This window comes from Acanthopagrus latus, chromosome 5, assembly GCF_904848185.1.
Source record: "Acanthopagrus latus isolate v.2019 chromosome 5, fAcaLat1.1, whole genome shotgun sequence".
Classification (NCBI taxonomy): domain Eukaryota; kingdom Metazoa; phylum Chordata; class Actinopteri; order Spariformes; family Sparidae; genus Acanthopagrus; species Acanthopagrus latus.
In genome coordinates this window covers 26822679-26837053 of record NC_051043.1, presented here as the reverse complement: position 1 = coordinate 26837053, position 14375 = coordinate 26822679, and the positions used below count along the sequence as shown (strand labels likewise).

Below are 14375 nucleotides of genomic sequence, written 5' to 3'. Positions count from 1 at the left end.
CATGGATTAAGTACTGCCTGACAGACTAAATATAGGGGAAAGTGGCCCACATTCACACACAGCGGGGCGGGGCATTGCAGGAAAGTCCGGATAGCCTGCCCTGTGTTGCCAGGTTAGATATCTTCCAGTCGATTGCGGGGTCTGCTCAGCTACATTTACTGCAGTGTCTTAAAGACTAGAGGCGCCTTTACTTCACATAATTAAAATACCTTATATGCTTCTTAAATATTTTTGTTGCTCTTGATCCTTGTTTGGTCCGGTTAGTGTTCAGAAGCTCTGTTCGGAATTTGGCTGAAAGTGGGGGATTCAAAAGGTAAAACCTGGCAACGTGAAACAAACTAGCTGAGCTAGACAACGGCTGTTTAGCAGCTAGCTACCTCTCCGTGCTCGTTTGCACAGTCCACGAAACAGCCGTGATATAATACTACAGTGTGCTTCGGAATTATGTCGGTAAGTACCATCACACGAATACAGGCAGGACGCACATGAATGCAACAACTTTTAAATGACGTGTGTATGAGTTGACAATTCTATTTGGAAATCATTTTTCCTAAAGATGGCGGCTATTGGTAGCGAGCTTAGCGATTTAGCTAAGCTAGCGCTAAAATCGCTCTCTGTAAGAATGAATGACGAACGTAGTGGTGATTTAGCCTGTGTGTATAGCATATTGGCTAACTTGATTGTTATTTTGAGTGCTGCCTCCCTAACAAGTGTAGATTTTGGTCTTAAAAAACGATACTCATATTCCATGTCGTATTTCGATTGAGGAAGTTCGTAATATATAAACATAAGTTGCAGCTGTTTTAACATTTTGATGACCTGTGAGGTGGTATTGTAATTCTTGATTTTATCCATAACCATCTGAAATGACTGATCTCCGTTGATTAAACAATCATTCAAGGATGTCTTTTGTTTACCACATGATGTTCATTGACATGGAGAGTGCCCAGTATCACAAGGCTGTGCAAAAAAATCAAAAATATGTTGTTTTAAAATAAGATTTCCATCTAGAGAATATGTGAGCAGAAGGTTAAATACTGCATTTAGAAAGACTGGCTATATTGCAACAGCAGCCAATGTTTAACAAAACCGTTAACAAGGTAAAATTTACCTTGTAATAATGTCTTATCTGCAGTTGTAATTTTAAGCAACATGAAAAAAGAATAAGCTCACAGTCATACCACTTGTATTAAGAAATAAATGATTCACTCTGTTTTTGTAAGCGTATTCAACTAGGATATGACCACATGCACCACACAGATTTCCTGCTGATGTTTTTGTGTGTTTTTCTTCTGATTTCTTTCAGGCAAGTGACAATGACTCCGACAACTTGACCAGAACAGGTTCTCCAGTTCATCACAGAAAAAAACACAGCATGGAGTCATCCAGATCTCCCAGAAGCTCCAAACACCACCATTCACGGTCAAGGTCACGCTCCAGGGACCGAAAACGTTAGTATTCAGTAACAGTACCCAGACAGTGCTGAATATGCCAGAAGAGTTCGTATAGGGCCATGGAATGACATTGGTTCCCAGTGTACACTCATTAGGTGTATCAATTGAATGTTTTGGAAGAAAACAAAAACCAAATGACTTTTACACTAAAATTAATATAGCCTTATGTTTGAGAGGTGACTGACGTTGCTCTACTGACATGCACTGTACTCACTCATTTTCCTTTTTTGAGTCTTGAGTCCGCTGAAAGGTAATTTTGAAATGTATGTTAGTCAGCACTGTGCTTTCTGCTGTTTCCAGGTGACAGGAAATACAGACGGAGTCGAAGCAGGAGCAAAGAGGTAAATTAATATATACATTTCTGTGACTAGAAACACATGATGTGATTTTTAGGCCTTAAGTTGTATTCCTTGTTAGTTATAGGTTAAGGTGAGTATTTTTTTATTAGGTTAGATAATTTACAGTAACCAAGTTAAGAGCAAAGACATAGATGGAGTTGGCATTACTCACATGGAAAAGGTCCTTTTTTTACACACTCCCTATATTGACATGTCTCAAAGGAAGCTTTCATCCTTGGATATCTGTCATTGTTTGTAACCATATTAAATGGTGAAGAGTAGTTTTTGTTTCCTTTTATTTTTTTGTTAAAACCTGTGTGTAGATCACATGATAACATTTCTACAATAAATCATACTCAGCGTGCTATTGCACGAAGAGACTGAACAGAAGACCCTGCTGACATAGCAAAATATTATGTCTTCTACTGGGACAGGTAACTATCTGCCATTCAAACTCTATTTGTCTCACAGTTTTAGTAGAAAAAAATGGAATTAACGTTTGCATCTCTTTCAGCCAGGGATGGGCATAATTTTAACTAATTGATCCTGCAATGAACCCAAACAGAATCTCTTGGATTTTTGTCATAGCCTATCCAATTATGCAATTTTGCATGTCAACAATTTGGCTGTATAAATAATAACAACTACTGTCCTCCTCTTCAGTGAACATCTTAGGAATTAAGAACCATTCCAAAGTATGTTTACGTGCGATAAAGATGATGCGAGTCTGAAATAGGAATGGTTACCCTGGCAAGTAGTATATTTTAAAATTGCATTACTTGTATCGAGAAAGTTTACCCTTGTTTCATGTTAATTTGTCATTGTGTGTTATGTGATTTGGATGACATAAGTAGAGAAGCTGTAAAAAGTAAGTTGGATGCCCATCCCTACTTCCGTCTTTGAGTGGGTTCAAGTTCAATGCATTTAGGTAACATCGGATTGTTTTTGTGCCTTAACTCACATTCTACATTCATTTCCTTTCTTGAGAATCATATCAAAAGAGTTGCACTATTAAGATATTTGAGAGGTCCCATACAAGCTGATTTGATGAATTCATATAATTTATAAATTGAAAATTGTGCTGTCAAGTTGATCTGTATCCCAGAACTGCCCACGCTTGCAATCATGTTCACTGAATGACATTCTGTGTATGTTATGAGAGTGGATTTGAAATGACAAGGTTTTTTTCTTTTTCAACATTTCAAAATTTAATTACATACCTTCTGCTCTAAGCCATGGTACTAACTCTTTTTGTTGCACTATTTTCCTGAAAGAGACAACTTCTTCTTAAAACAGGCACGAAAGAGAGATTCTCAGAAGCCATCCAAATCACACAGAAAAACAGATGAGCAGCAAGAGCCAGAGAGACTTTCAGCAGAGCATGGAGAGGAGCGATCCAGACGCAAAGACAGGAGGCCCTCCAAGGGAAGGAGCTTGTCCAGGTCACACTCACGAGAGAGGTTAGTCTGAAAGAAATGGCATGAAGAAATATGTTCAGCACATCATCTTATGAAAGTAGAATGACATAAAGGAAAATTCTTTGTCACAAATCATCTGCTGTAGTTGAATTAATTGCTGAGTTATGTATGAAATGGCCATATTGACACTTTGACTAGAGCTTTGTTTTTTTTTTAGAAATTCTGGTCTTATGAAATACCATCTAGCAATTTTATATACAGTAGACTATCTATTCAAAAATATTTATCAAGAACAAAATATTGGTTTCACTTTGATTCATGTTGACGTATATTATTTCTTTCAGGCGACATCACAGCAAAAGTAAGGACAAACGGAGATCACGATCGCGCAGCCGGGACAGAAAGAAGAAGGCCAGGTCTCGCTCAGGTTCAAGGACCAAACACCGTCATCATAGCAGAAGTCGCAGTAAAAGCAGGTAGGTTTAATTTAAATTTTGAGAACTCTCGTCTTTCATAGTTGCCATTCTATATGCCATTAACAATGTGAATTTGGTTGTTCCACCAGAGATCGAAAGAAAAGGAGTGAGAAAGTGCGCAGAAAGAGTCGAAGCAGGTCTGTTAATCCACCTGCCTTCCGGGGCCGAAACACAGCTATGGATGCACAAGAGGCCCTGGCCAGAAGGCAAGGCAACAGTTTACAGGGCATTTACAGTCTACTGTAGATGGTTGGTCATACTCTTCTGGCCAGTTCTGAGCAATTAGCAGCACTTACTGCATCCGCATAAGTGCATCTACAAAGCGATTTTGTTTTTTTTTGTTTATTTTACATAAATATTCAACTTGTACTGGTCTATTAATGACATTTTAAGAAGATGATATGGTTATAAGTTAAGCATAGATTAGTTTTCTGCAATCTGACTTTTCATAAATATTACACTTACCAGAGAGCATTATTGGAAGGAAAGATACAGTTTTGATAGGTGGGGTGTACTGGTGGTACAGATGTCTAAGACACTGACCATGTCATTATAACATCCATAATTTTTAGTCTGGCCGGGGACCTTGGGTGCATGTTGCTTTTCCTTTCTCTCCACTCATTTAATTTCAAATCTTCACTGGCCCCCCCAGGTACAAATGCTCAAAATGTACTTGAGATGTGTTGCTTACATCTCCGTTATCACTTTTAGGTACACAGCAGTGAACACTATATGCTTTAAACCAAACAGTAACATGATCCCATTATCGCTGCAGGCTGGAGAGAGCCAAGAAACTGCAGGAGCAGAAGGAGAAGGAAATGTTTGAGAAACAGCAGCAGCAACAGCAGGAGATAGCTGCAGGTGAAAGGCGCTCATTGTGCCAAGTTTTAAAACTTTTTTATCATTTGAGTCAGGTTTCAGTTACTTACTTATGCTGGTCTGTGTATTGTGTCCAGTGGCGGCCCCTATTGCAGCGGCTGCTGCTGCTGCGGCAGCAGCCTCCTCGAACCCTGGACTCAATGTGGCAGCCCTCCTGGCCTCTGGGACGCAGGTCACACCCCAGATTGCTATGGCAGCACAGATGGCAGCCCTTCAAGCAAAAACACTGGCAGAGACTGGTATTGCTGTGCCAAGCTACTATAACCCATCTTCTGTAAACCCCATGAAGTTTGCGGAGCAGGAAAAAAAGAGGAAAATGCTATGGCAGGGAAAGAAAGATGGAGTAAGACTGGACTTGAATAATAATAGATATTGTGATGATTTATCTTTTATACGCAATTATCATTACATGATGCTCATCATTTGTTTTCAATTTTTAAGGACAAGTCCCAGACAGCTGAGTTGTGGGAGAAGCTAAACTTTGGAAACAAGGACCAAAATGTTAAATTTCGCAAACTAATGGGTATTAAAGTAAGTATGAATATGGCAGTCTATTTAACAAATATATGTTTAATACTTCCAGGAAATCTTGAGTCCACCACTTGGATTTTTCTAACCTCAAATTGATCTGATGTCTCTACAGGGAGAGGATGAGGCTGAAGCTGCCAAACCAATTAACGATGAAGGTATGAAGACTCTTCAAAAGCAGGAGGAGATGTTTAGGAACCTTGATGTTCAGTATGAGATGGCACGGTCGCAGACACACACCCAGAGGGGAATGGGCCTCGGCTTCTCCTCCTCATTCTCCCGTGGAATGGATTCTATCTAGCGCCAAACATCGGCTGTCTTTGCCACTCATCTGATCATATAGGACCACCAATTCATCGCCAGTCCTCAAGCTTGAGGATGCAGCTTGCATGGATGTTGCTCTGAATCTGTAATTTATTTATAGACAAACATTTTGCATATTTGAACATTACATTGTAAATAGACAGATGCTGAGTTTGTCTCAGTGTTGAATCCGTACATCTTTGCAAAAAGGATGCATCAGTTTGACTGGTTGATACTGGTTGAAATTAGATTTGTTTCAATAATGTGGTAGCTTTTTTTTAAAAAACTCAAACATGTATTGATATGTAATTGTTTGAACATAAGCTGAATATATTGTGGTTCAAGTGAGCACTGTTTACATCAACTTATGGAAAGGCATCTGAAGTCAATGTACCATTATTATAGTCCCTTAATTTTACTTCCCCTGTTTGGGAAAAAGAAAATGGGAATATAATACATATTGTCTTCGAGATCAAACCACGGACGAAGATGAGCTTGAGGAGTAATCACACTTTTCAAATGTTATTGAAATAAATTAGTTTTGTGTTGAATTTTTTTTTCTTTTCACCTCAATTTTTATTTTATGTGATATTTGTGAGTTATTACCTCTTGGTTCAATTCGAGTTGTGTTAATGCTTGGGCTGGGCCTTAAGGATTAAATTAACATCAAAAGATTTTCCCCATGTCAATTTATCTTGTAAGAAAATCAAGGCAAAATCATAAAGGGTCAAATTGATGTGAAGTTGAATTAACTGTTATGGGTTACAGCAGAAGTCATCTTCATATTTGCTTTTGGCAATTTTGAACACAGTTTGCTTGCAATCATTAAAGGGTAACCATCAATTTTACACGCTTAAGTGTGTTTACAAGTTTATGGGAGTATTACTGATATGTGAAAAAGTTGTACAAACTCTTTTGGGCCCCCAGCAGAAGCAGAAGCAGAAGTTATCTGATAAATTGGATAGTAGGTTTTGCCCGCAGTGCAATATAGCCACTGAATGACATCACAGGATGCTCTACACCAGATTACATGGAGCTTCTTCTGGAGCCACAAAAGGCTTTAGAATACTGTTGAAATATGCAGTAGAACTCAACTGGAATAACATTTTGTACAAATATTTCATGCACACATTGCTGTAATATTCCACAGGAAGCTGACAAATTGTCAACTGTCACCCAGCCATAGTTATTAAAAATGTAATCTGTGTAACAAAAGATAGAGGGAAGAAAGGATAACTTCACTGCTGATGCCTACATAGAAATCCACATTTATTTACATATAAGACTTGAGTATAGTACATGAGCCACACCAGTGATAAGATTGTGGTTGGCGAACTCAAGGATAAGGAGCAGGATTGGGAACTCGCTGTGTCTCTTCTCCAGGGTGGACTCTTCACTTAAACCCATCCAGTGAAGCAGTAGTGTTTGCATTGCTTCTGGGAACAGCTCTGTGGCCAGTTCCTCAGCAGGTGGCAAGTCACTAATTCTCTCAATATGATGAACTTTAAAGCCCTCCACCTTCTGGCTGATGCTGCTGTTGGCTGCATGAAACTGCTGGCCAAGCCAACGTCCTACACAACTAAGCAGGTTACTGGAATACATACAGCCCCAGTCTTTGGCCTTTAGCAGGGCTAGTACAGCTTCTGTCACATCCTTTTCTTCTAGATTTCCATTTATGCACCGATCAACATTCTCCAAAAGTAACAATACAGTCTCAAGTCCTGAGTAGCTGAGAGTCACAGAAGAGAGTTTGTCATCCAAGCTATGCAATTTCTGTCTTACTTTGGATACCACCAGTTGGTTGTGGTCACTATGCAAGCTCTGCTTGGAAAAAGAACAATAGTCATGATCTGCTGATCTGTCACTGCCATGTGCATCCACCGATTCTCTGCCAGCGTGGCAATGCAGAGGTTGTGATGGGGTTTCATTGCTTGTTTCTATGTCATGCAAGTTGCTGGATATTGCAAAGTCCAGCTGCACACTGAGGCTGTAACTCGTTTTCAGAGGGCTCCCATTTATCTGTGATTTCCAAACATCCTGCAAAGGAAAGACAATAATATATGAAAAGATATAAAGTGGTATACATATAACAAAACACTGATACCTTGCAGAGACAAACACAAAGTGAATTACACTCTACCTGGAAGTTCTCAAGCACAGCAAGCTGCTCTTGCTTACTGTACATTTCAAAGGCTACTCGAAAAAGTCCTTCAACGCTGTAGAACCAGAGGCTGTTACTGACAGTAGGTACCTTCAACCCATGGAACCTAAATTCTGCAACCAGAAGATTGTCTAGTGTCAGTGTTTGTGCACTGATGTAAGATAAGTCAGTGTTATGTCTTTTGGTACAACTCTCATTTTACCTGAGGAGAAATGTATTTTTGTTGCCAGTCCTTTCTTGGCAAACTTTGCATGATGTCTGGGATGGTTCTCTGTTCGGATGTCGGTGTGTGAGAAGAGATCAGCTCCTAAAAAGAGAGGAACCACTGAACTCTGAAACCAATAAAGAGACGGTAGTGTATTAAGGCACCAACAGATTTTTCTTCAAAATATTCATGAAAAATAGAAATTCCACTAAAATCCAGATTAAAACAGGTGTGTCGCATTTAGCCAGTATAAGAGGACTTGTCTGCATTGAATTCAAGTCAATGGGTCACATGACAGATAAGCTATTGAAAAGAAATGCTGAATTTTCATTGTAAATATCCATATAAAATCAACGAAGCAGTAACATCCATTTAAAACAGGTGTGTTTTATGTGACCAGTGTGGTTATACAATTCGGCATTAGTATGGGGTCACTGGGTCATATAACATGGAAGCTATAGGGGAAAAAAGCTGAATTTTCATTGTAAATATTCATATAAAAGAAAAGAAGCACAATCCTTTAAAAGTAGGTGTGTCTTAGCATTCTACCTACAAATCTACCACCGTCATTAGAGCTCTAAGAACAAACACACACCCCTTTGCTCCTGCAGTGATGTTAACACTCACCTTGTTGGGACAGTCTGTCAGCCTGAACGATGTCTGATCCACCAAATGAATAAAGCGAATTTTGCGTGAGCCCCCGTCCCACTGCGGTAAAGTTAACGGGATAGTTAAGTTACCCGCCATTGCTTGAAGGACGCAAATAAAGCTTCCCACTCAGTCACACTTGTGTCTTGTCCTGGAGAAAGATTAAATGTTTTACCAGAAAAAAACGCAAACTAAGAACTCAAACGGCTGCAACAAACCGAACTAAAAAGAAAGAGATTGGCGTATTATAAGCCCTCAACGATGCCTTACAGACTAGATAAATCAGTATGTGTACTATTGGTTGCTTTAGAAACAAAACACAAGCAAACTGTATTGAGCTGAGCATAATAGTTGCTTCTACATTTTAGAGTGGGAAGTAATGAATCTTACACTGGAGCATTTATGTCGGAATCAACTGTATAAATGGGTTGATCTTCTTAGGGGTGCTAATTTCATATCTCCAGACTTCAGACTTACAGAATGGTTGGAACAGGTGTGCTGTGTGTTTCATCTAATCCTATGTTTTATTTAATGTAAGCAACCTTCGATGGCTTCCTTTCGTGTAGGATTTATAGAACCCGTAAACCAAAATAGTGGGCCAGTAAACCCCCCGACGTGTGGTTTCGTCCACGTATCACGTGACATAAATGGGACCAATGAAAACGAAGCGTGGTTGCCTTGACCTCTGAACTCCCGTCCTGCATCACTGAGCTGGGGAAAAAAATGGCTGAAGTTGATTTCGGGGATAGTGAGCTCTTTGAGCAGCTCGATGACTCCGCACCAACGTTATCAAAGCACATTCGCTTCACAGATGATGAAGAAGACCAGGAAGAAATGGGCGAGCTTAGGAGCAGACTGGAGGAGTGTGATGCCTACATTCAGAGACTCACTGAAGAGAATATCCTTGTCGGAGGCGCTCAGTGTTTGCTAGCACAGTGGATGTAACGTTAGCACTAGCTAACCGCTGCTAGCACAGTCAACCTCCTGTTTGTAACCAAACAGAAAACACACAACCCGAAAATGTCTGTCTTTGTATTATTTCTCGTGTTTTTCCTTAACTCATTGATCACATAAAGGTTTGAGAAGAAAACAGAACATCTTGACACGACCAAGGTAATTAGCTGACACTGGGCAATACGCATTTCAAATAAAAACGAAACTGATGAGTAACAAAACCCAATTTTCCTCTAATTTTATAGCGGCATCACAATTGAAGATGTCAACATGGATGGACCACTTCTTCAAGTCCTTTATGCAAACAACAGTATTTCAAAGTAAGCAATGTTTTTGTTATGAATCATCTTAAGTACATATACTGGCTAGTTCGCGACTGTATAGTATTGTGTCACCTCTGCCTTGGCTGACTGTCAGGATGAGCTTGTTATAATATATAGATATCTATTTTAAACATGTTCGTGTCAGTGGTTAAGATTTTTCCCAGCAATAGTTTTACATTATGGCAAATTGCACGAAACTGCTGCTGAAAACTTTGTTGTAGCTGATGATAATTGATCAAAACAGTAACGATAATAAATGTCTCCTCTTTAGGGGGTGTCGTCAGGAAATTGAAGATTGCATCTGCAGTATCATTTTGAAGCACCAAGCTCCAAGCAATGAAAAGAAAAAGTCCTCTTTTCACGTGAAACCTCAGGTATTTACCCAGATTGCATTTTATTTTTCATAATATCATTATAGTTATAGATTTGCTAAAAAAAAATGTTATACCCTCTATGAAGAACTCGGCTTTTGCTATGGATGAAGATCCACAGAAGTCGTCAACCAGTAGTGTAAGAACAACAACAGAAGCTTTTAAAGTGAGTATTTATTGCTATTAAAGTGATTTGCATATTGCCAATTTCTTGCCAGGCATATGTAGTCTGATGTAGTTTCACAAACTATTGTCCTATTTTTCTATCTTAGGTTGTTGGAAGCGTCTTATATTTCACTACTTTTAGTCTTGATAAACTTGGACAACCTCTGGTGAATGAAAACCCCCAGCTGACAGAGGGATGGGATGTTCCAACGTATCTTTAAAATGGATAAATTCACACATCACCAAAATCAACAGTCTGCTAGGTCACTTCTTTTGAACATGTTTTGCACATGTAGATAATTTGTAGAGAGCCTTGGGATAAGAATTGTCTTTTTTAAGGAATGACGATTAATATACACAGCATTTAAGTGGAACTTCTGTTAAGGTGTTGAAAAGACAAGATAATGATTTTGTTGATTTCGATTTCGACACAAACATGATAGCATTTCCTGAATTGTTGCAAAGCTATCACCAGGTGTTCAACCAGGTTGTTGGCACAGATGGGCAGGAAATAGAAATGAAAGACAAAAGGTATGTCTGGGGCTATTCATTAAGCTTCTTATGACTGGCTTCCGTTTGTTCCCTGGTGGCATGTAACTATATAATGAGTCTGTCACTGATCTCTTCATTGTAGACCCAAATCGATGTGTTTCAACTGTGGTTCAGGCGGTCATCAGCTGAGAGACTGTCCAAAGGTAAGAGCACGTAATCATTATGATGGTATGAGCCCAAGTTAGAAATAAGAATAACCTGTTTCACCACATTTTTAAATTATTTCTCCCTCTAGCCTAAAGACATGGCTGCAATTAATGAGAGAAGAAAGGAGTTTAATCAGAACAACAACCAGGCCATGCAGAGTAACCAGCGATACCATGCTGACGAAGTGGAGGAGCGCTTTGCTAAATACAAGCCTGGAGTCATGAGGCAAAAGACAGACACAAACATAATTTAATCTCATGCAATGTCTGTTATAACAAGTTCACGATGGTCATTGAGTTTTTAACACTTTTTGCTTTTAAACAGTGATGAACTGTTATCAGCTCTGGGAATCGACAGCAACACCCTCCCTCCTCTGATTTATCGTATGAGGCAGCTAGGCTACCCGCCAGGCTGGCTCAAAGAGGCAGAGATGGAGAACTCTGGCTTATCACTATATGATGGAAATGGTATGTTTTGAATTAAATTCAAACATGTGTAATTCCAGTGATTCCCCCTTTCCCCTAATATTTTTGAAATTTGCAGAGGTTGAGCTGAATCTGTTTTCTGTTTCCTAGTTTCAAATGATGGTAACATAACGGAGAGTACCAACTCGCAAAACCTCTCTTACGATGTTTCCAAACTGATAGATTTCCCAGGCTTCAATGTACCTGCTCCAAGCAAAATGAAAGATGTAAGTCTTGCAATATAATCTTTTCAAATGCTGTGCCTGAATATATCAATAGTTACCAGGTCCAGGTGGCTGACTTAGATTTCAGTTACATTAATATCGAAAGGAATCAGAATCATAGAGACACTGTCTATCAAGTAAAATATTTCAGTGATTTTTGGTCGAAGGTCACAGTTGCACATCTCACCTTTTTCTTTCTTATTTCTGACCTCCAGGAGTTCATGCAGTATGGTTCTATTCCAATGCAGAGCAGTCACACGAAGCAAAACTATGCAGCCTACTTGTCCAACAACTTTCCGATGGTAATTATCTATATATTATCTAATTGTCTAATTAAGTTCCTCAAGTGTTTAGGTTTTTCCTCTCAAGACATGTAGCCCAAGTCTGCTGCCTGTAACAGCTTGACAGTATATCAGTCTTGCATTTTATTACTACTAACACCTGCAGTACTATTTATCAGGTCTGTGCTGGAATCCAATTTGAGTCCTTCACAAAAAAAATCCACAGCCCAGTAGCAATAAACAACTTAAATTTAAAGTTTTTACATAGAGCCCCTTTAAATATTTTAATTTTACATTTAATTTTTCCTTGCCATCAGCCTGGTGCCACCTGCAACAAGAGACGACATGAATCCGACTCATCTCCACAGCAAAGAAAAAGGACAAGGCCCAGTCCTGATACAAACTCAGATATGGATATTGAATCGGGTAACTCTTCATCTTATTCACTCTTTTCAGCAGGCAAATCATTTTACATTTTAAATGTCTGTCACAACTTACTGGAACACAAAGTTGTGTTTTACAACAAGCTAACAGTCATTTTCTGAAAGCTGAATGCAGAATAATACCTGGTAATGCTTGGATCAACTGCCTCTTTGTTGGGTTTAAGTTTCACTTTCTAATCTATGAGGGACTTTATTCATGTCCTCCCACAGACCCAGGAACGCCTTATCACGGCGCAGGTGACTTTCAGTTCCAACCTCCGCTTCCCCCTGGCTCGCCTTGCTTCAGTTCACCTCCTCCTTTACCCCAGGGCACTCCTCCTGCTACACCCACTCCCCCACCTCTTCCTAAAGGTACACCTCCTCTTACACCCACCAACGGCTCTCCAGCTCTGCGAGGGCGTAACTGGGTAGCTGATGAGACTGTGGAGGGAGCAGAGGATGAACTCACACTGGAGGAACTGGAAGAACAGCAGAGACTGATTTGGGCGGCTTTAGAAAATGCTGACACTGCCACTAATAGTGACTGTGAGACACCTGCAATGGGAACACCTGTACCCAGTTCATCAAGTGTGTCCACACCTGTGCATATAGACACAGAAACAGAAGAGGTTGAAGAAGCAATGGACACAACGAAACCTGCAGAAAGTTTACATAGCAGTGAAACTCAAAAGGAACCAGGGGTTCAAGAGATTTGCCCTCAGAGCCCTGGACCAATCAAAGTCGAGGATGACAGTCCTCAGAGCCCCGAACCAGTCAAAGTCGAGGATGACAGTCCTCAGAGCCCCGAACCAGTCAAAGCACAAGATAACAGCACTCAGAGTCCTGGTCCAGTCAAAGTCGAAGACGACAGCCCACAGAGCCCTGATCCAATCAAATGCCAGGTAGACATCCCACAGAGCCCAGATGTATTTAAATACCAGGAAGACAACCGTCAGATCCCTGATGAATTCAAATGCCAGGAAGACAACCCACAGAGCCCAGTTCCAGATACTGGGGGGGCTGGAGATTGTGCTTCTCCTAAGAATGATGAGAAGATAACAGCCGTTCCTCATCGGAGCAACTTTGCCGCAGGCATTGTTCCATTTGAAGACACCCCAGAATACACTGAAGTTGCCGAAGCTACAGGGACGTACCTTAAGATCAGAGACTTGCTTAAAAGTTCCCCTCGAAATTTGGCAAAGAAAAAATAAAAAAATTACCATCTTGATTTAGAACTGAGGAAATGTGGATATTTTTTAAACAAAAACTTATATTTTCATTCTCATGACCATCATAAAGCTTTTTTTTTTTAAGCTTTTTACTGTTTTGTATGAAGTTGAATGTCAATGCTGTATATACATATGATCTGTAAACAGCCACAGCAGTGGTTTGTAAATTTGGACCATTGTCTCAGTTTTTTTTGTAGCAATAGTGTTAATCATTCAATTTATTTTATTTTAATATTTGTAAAATGGTAATTTCCTCACATGTTTTAATTTTAATCTGGGGTTTACAAAGCTTTTATTTTTATTTTTGGTCCACTTGAATTGTTCTAGACTCTTTAAGTAAACATGCTTTGCTTCATTGCTTTATTTTGTCTGGTAGTCGTGGCTAAATGTGAGTTGGATTTCACTATACTGCATGTTGACAGCACAGATGGGGAACAGTATGAAGTTCAATGCTAGCGATCTTTAGCAGAGTTCCATGAACACACTGACCCTCTGTTGCTATAATCAGCTCACTTGCTGATTTTGATACTTGCAAAATGAAATTGTTTCAAATTAAAACTGCACTACAACAGTCTACATTTTGTTCTAAGGACATCTAAAAGCTTGGTGTATGGGTTTCCTTTTTTGTACAATTCAAACGGATGCATATTACAGCTGATATAAACTTATTTCTCCTCTTTTGAAATGATAGACCAACAAAAACGTATCATAAAATGTTCAAATACAGATTTAACACAAAGACACAGTGTGCTATCTTCCACATAAACTCAGCATACATGCGCCTGAGTATGTCTGTACATTTGCAGAGGTATGAACTGTGGGTGTGTTGGTAT

The 14375-nt window shown here is 39.5% G+C and overlaps 3 protein-coding genes across 4 annotated transcripts; 2 read left to right on the top strand and 1 right to left on the bottom strand.

The window, feature by feature from the left end:
• Nucleotides 1-132: 132 nt before the first annotated feature.
• Nucleotides 133-6071, top strand: rsrc2 (arginine/serine-rich coiled-coil 2). 2 transcript variants are annotated; one of them, XM_037098490.1, is made up of 10 exons: nt 133-450; nt 1307-1451; nt 1755-1795; nt 3089-3252; nt 3555-3686; nt 3776-3823; nt 4462-4547; nt 4643-4908; nt 5007-5096; nt 5209-6071. In XM_037098490.1, exons 1-10 carry the CDS (start codon nt 445-447, stop codon nt 5392-5394), a joined length of 1164 nt encoding a protein of 387 aa, XP_036954385.1. In that variant the 5' UTR covers nt 133-444; the 3' UTR covers nt 5395-6071. The 2 variants fall into 2 exon arrangements, with proteins under 2 accessions (XP_036954385.1, XP_036954384.1); XM_037098489.1 differs by having other exon boundaries at nt 3776-3892.
• Nucleotides 6072-6465: 394 nt separating this feature from the next.
• On the bottom strand, nt 6466-8801 carry si:ch211-110p13.9 (uncharacterized protein LOC562347 homolog). The gene is made up of 4 exons (XM_037098491.1): nt 8390-8801; nt 7760-7889; nt 7537-7670; nt 6466-7433 (listed from the first exon to the last, which is right to left on the bottom strand). Exons 1-4 carry the CDS (start codon nt 8507-8509, stop codon nt 6666-6668), a joined length of 1152 nt encoding a protein of 383 aa, XP_036954386.1. The 5' UTR covers nt 8510-8801; the 3' UTR covers nt 6466-6665.
• Nucleotides 8802-9091: 290 nt separating this feature from the next.
• zcchc8 (zinc finger, CCHC domain containing 8) lies at nt 9092-14116 on the top strand. Its single transcript, XM_037098487.1, has 14 exons — nt 9092-9308; nt 9481-9523; nt 9610-9684; nt 9959-10061; nt 10147-10224; nt 10331-10434; nt 10689-10754; nt 10858-10918; nt 11011-11147; nt 11247-11389; nt 11498-11613; nt 11826-11912; nt 12209-12317; nt 12545-14116. Exons 1-14 carry the CDS (start codon nt 9134-9136, stop codon nt 13522-13524), a joined length of 2277 nt encoding a protein of 758 aa, XP_036954382.1. The 5' UTR covers nt 9092-9133; the 3' UTR covers nt 13525-14116.
• Nucleotides 14117-14375: the final 259 nt, after the last annotated feature.

Bases quoted from the DNA above. Each gene is read 5' to 3' on its own strand.
- zcchc8 (XM_037098487.1), top strand. From the start codon at position 9,134: ATGGCTGAAGTTGATTTCGGGGATAGTGAGCTCTTTGAGCAGCTCGAT. The intron at 10,225-10,330 runs GTGAGTATTTAT...TTTCTATCTTAG, and splicing joins CAACAACAGAAGCTTTTAAA to GTTGTTGGAAGCGTCTTATA. The intron at 12,318-12,544 runs GTAACTCTTCAT...GTCCTCCCACAG, and splicing joins AGATATGGATATTGAATCGG to ACCCAGGAACGCCTTATCAC.
- rsrc2 (XM_037098489.1), top strand. The intron at 3,687-3,775 runs GTAGGTTTAATT...TTGTTCCACCAG, and splicing joins AGAAGTCGCAGTAAAAGCAG to AGATCGAAAGAAAAGGAGTG. The intron at 3,893-4,461 runs GCAAGGCAACAG...TTATCGCTGCAG, and splicing joins CAAGAGGCCCTGGCCAGAAG to GCTGGAGAGAGCCAAGAAAC.
- si:ch211-110p13.9 (XM_037098491.1), bottom strand. From the start codon at position 8,509: ATGGCGGGTAACTTAACTATCCCGTTAACTTTACCGCAGTGGGACGGG. The intron at 7,890-8,389 runs GTGAGTGTTAAC...TATTGGTTTCAG, and splicing joins TGACAGACTGTCCCAACAAG to AGTTCAGTGGTTCCTCTCTT. The intron at 7,671-7,759 runs GTAAAATGAGAG...TTCTGGTTGCAG, and splicing joins AAAAATACATTTCTCCTCAG to AATTTAGGTTCCATGGGTTG.